The 6,000-nt window shown below is 47.7% G+C and overlaps 1 protein-coding gene across 2 annotated transcripts in view; it reads right to left on the reverse strand.

The window, feature by feature from the left end:
- Positions 1 to 5,679, reverse strand: part of TRAPPC8 (trafficking protein particle complex subunit 8) — a 220,570-nt gene extending 214,891 nt beyond the window's left edge. For both annotated transcript variants that reach the window (XM_082259743.1, XM_082259742.1), the window contains exon 1: positions 5,335 to 5,679. In XM_082259743.1, the coding sequence (XP_082115869.1) occupies positions 5,335 to 5,491 (157 nt within the window). In that variant the 5' untranslated portion in view covers positions 5,492 to 5,679. The remainder of the gene's footprint in view (positions 1 to 5,334) is intronic.
- Positions 5,680 to 6,000: the final 321 nt, after the last annotated feature.

Raw genomic sequence — 6,000 nt, forward strand, 5'->3', positions numbered from 1 at the left:
TTTCTATAGCCGAACGTAGTGGCCCGAAAGTACTTTTTATTTCCTTTTTAAAAGAGTTGAGCATGTCTTTAAAGGAGCCCCTGTGAATACTGGGCCACCATTTTGTTGATGCTTTTTTGGAATAAGGTTTTTTTACATTCTGGGAGGAAACCTGTGACCGCAAGAGGCGCATGCCTTGCTACTGGTCTTTGCCCTTTTCTCTTCTAGGGTCTTTGTCTGTAAATAAGCACAAAGGTCTCAGTGAGACGGGCAGCTGTCATACATAAACATAAGTAACACTTTGTAGTGAGGTAAAGAGAGGAAACTCGAGTGCTCCGGCTTACCTTGGAGCTGTCCTGACAAGCAGGATCTGCAGGGCAGAGTGGAGAAGCATCCGATATTGTCAGCCTCTGAAAAAAACCTCTGCATAGGGGCTTTTTAACTGCTTCCTGCTGCAGCCCCACCCCCAGCTGACCCCATGCAGGTTGGTGGACATACCTGCATTGCCATCTGCTTTCCTGGTGTGTTGCTTTAGGGAAGAGAGTCCATCTGCCTTTTTCCCCCATTTTTCCTTTTTTCTTTCTTGTTTTTTAAAAATTGCAACAACGCCTGGAAATTACAAGAGCAGAAGTGCCCCACTCTGTCGTCCAGCTCTGGGGCTTTTGCCTTCACCAAGATGACTGCGGACCAGAAGTGCCACGGGGCTCCGGAAATTATGCCGCCATCTTCCTACTCCAGCAGCGTGGATCGGCTGTTCAGTGATGAGGCTGTCAGCCAGGGGGGAAGCTCGTGGTAAGCCGAAGCCCTTAAGATGCTGGTGACTGAACAGCTGGCTTGACTCCAGGTTCAGTGATCTTTTGGGGGAATGCCATCGACATATAGTGCAGCTAAGGGGCTGGTTGCATACCCCTAAGTAGGGGTTAAGCCTCAGGCGGGGGGCCAGCTTGCCCTGAGTTGCTGCCTATGACCTGCACAACCTAAAGCTCGCTGAGCTGGATGGGAGTCTCCTGCAATTAGCACAGAGGCCGGAGAAAAAAAAGAAATGTCTGCAGCTCCTGTGGATCCTGAGGAAACACAAACTGAGGCACACAGATGTGACTGACATTTTTATAATGGTGGACTATTGTGTTTCCTGTTTCAGGTGGGAGGAGCCTATCTCTTAGATGCTGACCTGGAAGACGATTAGAGAAAGATCATACATTTGGAAAAAAAACAGTTTAGCCCAGAATGTATTCTGCTACATATTTTTGGAAAAATTATCTCAATAAGTGTATATTGATTGGTTTATGTGAAAGTTATAGTGTCTAAAAACTATAGTCTATATACTGGAAATGTTTTTTTTCTATATACCAGTAATGACGGCGATCAACCACTTACAGTAGGACTGTGATAGTGCAGCGGCCAATCTGACATCAACTGACACTTTGTGGGCACTGGCTAACTGACATCACTATTGATACTAATACAGAGGTCAGTGCTAAAAATATACACTGTATTAATGACACTGGCTGGGAAGGAGGTTAACATCCGGGGCGAACAAGGCCTTAATTGTATGCCTAGCAAGTGCTAATGTGTTTATGGTGTGTTGCCTTTACTACAGATCTATTTATTTCCTCTCTCTGCTTAGCAGGTAAAAGAAACAAAGTGATCGCCCCCTCTGTATAGAGCCCTGTGTTTACAAACACAGAGCTCTTGGCTGTGATCTGACAGCCAATCAGCAGGTCCCAGCCATGAATCATTGGCTGGGATCTGTTGATGAACTCTTGCTGTGACAAATCACAGGGGGGATAGGCGGCGGGGGTGCACCCCAAACCTGAAATCAGACAGGGAAATACCAGTACATTGCAGTGCCTGCAGCCGCTGCCCCGTCGCAGTAAAAGTACTGTGGCGGGTCAGCAAGTAGTTAAATAAGCAACTCCAGTCAACACTTTTAAAGCAGTCAAAGAAACTATGTCTGAGGTCATTCCTGTGTCTGTGCCACCACTACATAAATACCTCATTGAGGGCAAGATGTAAAAAACAGTATGTAGATGAAGCATGCGCAGAATGACCTTGTCCTTAAATCCCTTGAACAACTAAAGGCCGAGGTCATCCTACACAATCGCTGCATGCTTGTAAATGTGAGCACCAACATCTACACGCATATAGCATAAAATACTGTCAGAATCAGACAGTGGATGTAGATTTTTCTAGATTTGGATTACATAGTTTGAGGTGGTTGCAGCCCTATTAGTGCACTTGCAAAAAAAAAAAAAAAACAATTGAATACTTATTTTATTTGCACTAATATCTAGAGATGCATCCAACGTGTGCAGCTCTACTAACATCCCAACTTCAGGGCAAGCTTTCGGGGTGTACCCCATTCTTTAATGTCCAAGAGTACTGCTTGGACCTTTAAGAAGGGGGTACAACCCCCCCCCACCAAAGCTTGTCCTGAAAAATTGGATGTTAAAGTGAAATTAAAAAAAGGAATCATGGACAGTACTCAATTGATTTGTTTTATGTAGCTAAATACTGTGGCCCATAATGGAGCAGTGTGAATGTGTACAATAGTGCTGTGTATGGATTGTAAACACAACATATTGTATGCCTGTGTGCATCAGCCAAGGGCTCATATACAAATGTGGCTATAGCGCCACCCTTCTGAAAAGCAATCAAGTGGTCACAGTGGACTGCATTTAACCACTTACCGCATACTAACGTACCCGTACGTCGGGTAACTTTGCGGGGTTATACCGGGATGATGCCTCTAGCTAGAGGCATCATCCCGATACCGTGGTTTGAAGCCGACGGTCGGCTTTCCGTCGGTAAGGACCGATGCGGCTCGGGAGCCGCTCGATCGTTACCCGGGTCAGCGGGAGGGGACGTCCCCCCCCCCCTCCAGCCGCCTTCCGTGGCTTTGCTCGGGGCTCCCGTCCCACCGGGAGCCCCGAGCACCCAGCCGGCACATCCGCCGGCTGGATGGAGTCCCGATGAATGCCGGAAACGGCATCGATCGGGTCTCCGATGGCGTAACCCGGAGGCGGCGTCCATGACGTCACTTCCGGGTTAATATGCTGCAAAAGGCGGCAAATTTGAAAAACGGCTGTATGCAAAAACGCAGTTTTCAGCGTTTTGCATACAGGGAAGTGTAGTGGAGGGGTCTAGGGTCTTTTAGACCATCGATCCCTCCATAAAGTGTACCTGTCACTATATATTGGTGTCACAAGGGATGTTTACATTGCTTGTGACAGCAATAAAAGTGATCAGATTTATTTTTTTTTTTAAAAAAAGAAAAAATAAATAGGAAAAAAAAAAAAATTTAGCCGCCCCCGTCACCATTAGCTCGCGCACAAAAAAAAACGTATACGCAAGTCGAGCCGCGAATGAAATCGCTGTTCAAACCACACATGTGAGGTATCGCCGCGGTCGCCAGAGCGTGGGCAATAATTAAAAAAAAAAGAGCTACACTCTAACTCTAAACTGGTAACCGTTAAATAAATTTAAAGCGTCGCCGATTGAGATCTCTATTGACCGTAGTTTGTCGCCATCCCACGGGGGGGCACAATTTTAAACCGTAACATGTTGGGTATCTATTTACTCGGCGTGACATCGTCTTTCACAATATACAAAAAAAATGGGCTAACTTTACTGTTTAGTATTTTTTAAATGCAGTGAAATGTGATTTTTCAAATTTTTTCCAAAAAAATGGCGTTTTAAAAAGACCGCTGCGCAAATACCGCGTGACAAAAAATTTTGAAATGACCGACATTTTATTCTCCAGAGTCTTTGCTAAAAAAATATATATAATGTTTGGGGGTTCTAAGTAGTTTTCTAGGAAAAAATACTGGTTTTAACTTGTAAACAAAAAGTGTCCGAAATAGGGCTGGGGCTTAAGTGGTTTAGAAGGAGCAGACTCTTCACCCTCAGCGTGCCAACCCACCTTGTCAGATGCAGGCTGCTTGTGGCATGTCCCTATTCACTTGAATAAGTTGCGGGCAGCGGGGGTACCACCTGCGGAAAGCGATGACCTTTTTCATTTTTGCTGCGCCGTGTGCAGCCCTGAGCGGCCTGGTTTAGGTGGGAGGTACAAGAAACTCACCCAAGTTCTACTGCAGTGTTGAGAGATATATTAACGGAGTGTCACATTCAATGCAAACCCATAAGGTCAAAGAGCCGGTGTAACGTTAGAAAAGCATACCCCGTGAAAATTGCATACCCACGTCACTTCCTGTGAGGAACCGCTGAGCAGCGTAGCAGTGCGCATGCTCACATCTCCGGATACGTCATTGAGGAGCTGACTAGTGCGCATGCTCGGAGGGTATGAAATTATCACGGTAGTGTGTGTAACATTACACCGCATCAGATGTTGCGGCGGTTGCATTAAAACAGCTCGGCTGCAATATAAGTAATCTCCGCTCCTACCCCTGTCACTTCCCTGATCTCGGCTAGTAAATATAAAAACGGCGGCGGGTCTATGAAATCTAAATGAACGGAGATCTCGGCTCAGTGATTTATCTTTTCATACACCCGCCGCCGCTTTTATATTTAGTAGCCCAGATCAGGGAAGTGACAGGGGTAGGAGCGGAGATGACTCATATTGCAGCCGAGCTGTTTTAATGTAACCGCCGCAACATCTGATGCGGTGTAACATTACACACACTACCGTGATAATTTCATACCCTCCGAGCATGCGCACTAGTCAGCTCCTCAGCTGTTCACTGACGTAGGTGCACCGGAAGTGACGAGGGTATGGATTTTTTATGGGTATTGTTTTTTCACGGAACACCGGCAACACAAATGCTTCTCATTATGAAACGTTATTCATGCACTACAGAAGTTGCAACATCACAAATGCTTATTTTTTTCATAGCATGTTACGATGTTGTAACTGCTGTAGCATGTGAATAAAGTATCAGACCGAGAAGCATTTGTATTGCCGGCTCCGACCTTATGGATTTGTTCAGGTTGGAGGTAAAAGGCGTTATAACTGTGGCTCAATCGCCTGCTGAGGCTGCCCGGGGTGAATGAGCCCTAATTGTGACTGTGACTGGACAGCTTGGTCCGCAGGAAGCGTGGAGACCAATGTAAACAAAGGCATCAGAAATACAAGGAATTCATATAGTGAATACATGTCCCATCATTGGTCACCACAGTGATCCCAAAAAAACACACCGCTGACTCTGACCTCTGACCCTCTGATGTCAGTGCCTGATCGTAGGACCACTGCCAGTGACTATGAACACACACAGGTACCCCCCCCCTCCATGTTGTAGGATGGCATTCCTCCTCCTCATCACTGTGTACACCCCTTCCATGCAGATGACAGCCCCCCTCCCCCCTACCATGACACAGGACGGGGGACGCTGCACTCACCCTCCGTGCTGAGCCTGCAGAAAGGCCGGACCAGCTCACAGAAGGAAAGCTGGTTCTTCCTGGCCAGTTTCTCGGCCTCGTCACTGCACAGGGCCGCCACCTGAGGGATGAACGAGTCCTGGAGGAACTCCTGTACGGAGAGCAGGCACTGCGCCATTCCGGGCCTAGGCACCGGAGCCCGGCCTCCCCGTACACACCGACACTCTACACCCGGGAGTTAGGGCCTCAGCATGGCCTCGGTGACAGGAGAGAAGGGTCTCTGTGTAGTAGGGCTGGTGTACGGCGCCGCTTCCTCCTCCCTCAAACGCTCCGCCCCGCTCCCGTCAGCCGGTTTCAGCTGTCACGTGACTTCCGCGCCTGTCAGCAGAGCAGGATGAGGTGCGTTCCCGGGCGCCACCACGCGGCCATCCTAGGATACTACATACTACATAGTGTCACGGTTGACACATGATGCTGCGGATTGGGCTGTGCACAGAGTGTTCCATAGAGCAGCGGTGTCCGGTCTTTTTGGCACCAGGGACCTGTTTAATGACAGCCAATTTTCCCAGGGACAGCTCGGGAGATGTCCTCAGCACCCCTTCCCACCATACCTAGGATTGCCAATTCCTCCCTTTAATCCAGCACACATTTTAATAGAGTGGTATTGGATCACCAATGGGTTTTTTA

Source organism: Pelophylax lessonae (assembly GCF_965119305.1).
Source record: "Pelophylax lessonae genome assembly, chromosome: 5".
Taxonomy (NCBI): Eukaryota; Metazoa; Chordata; class Amphibia; order Anura; family Ranidae; genus Pelophylax; species Pelophylax lessonae.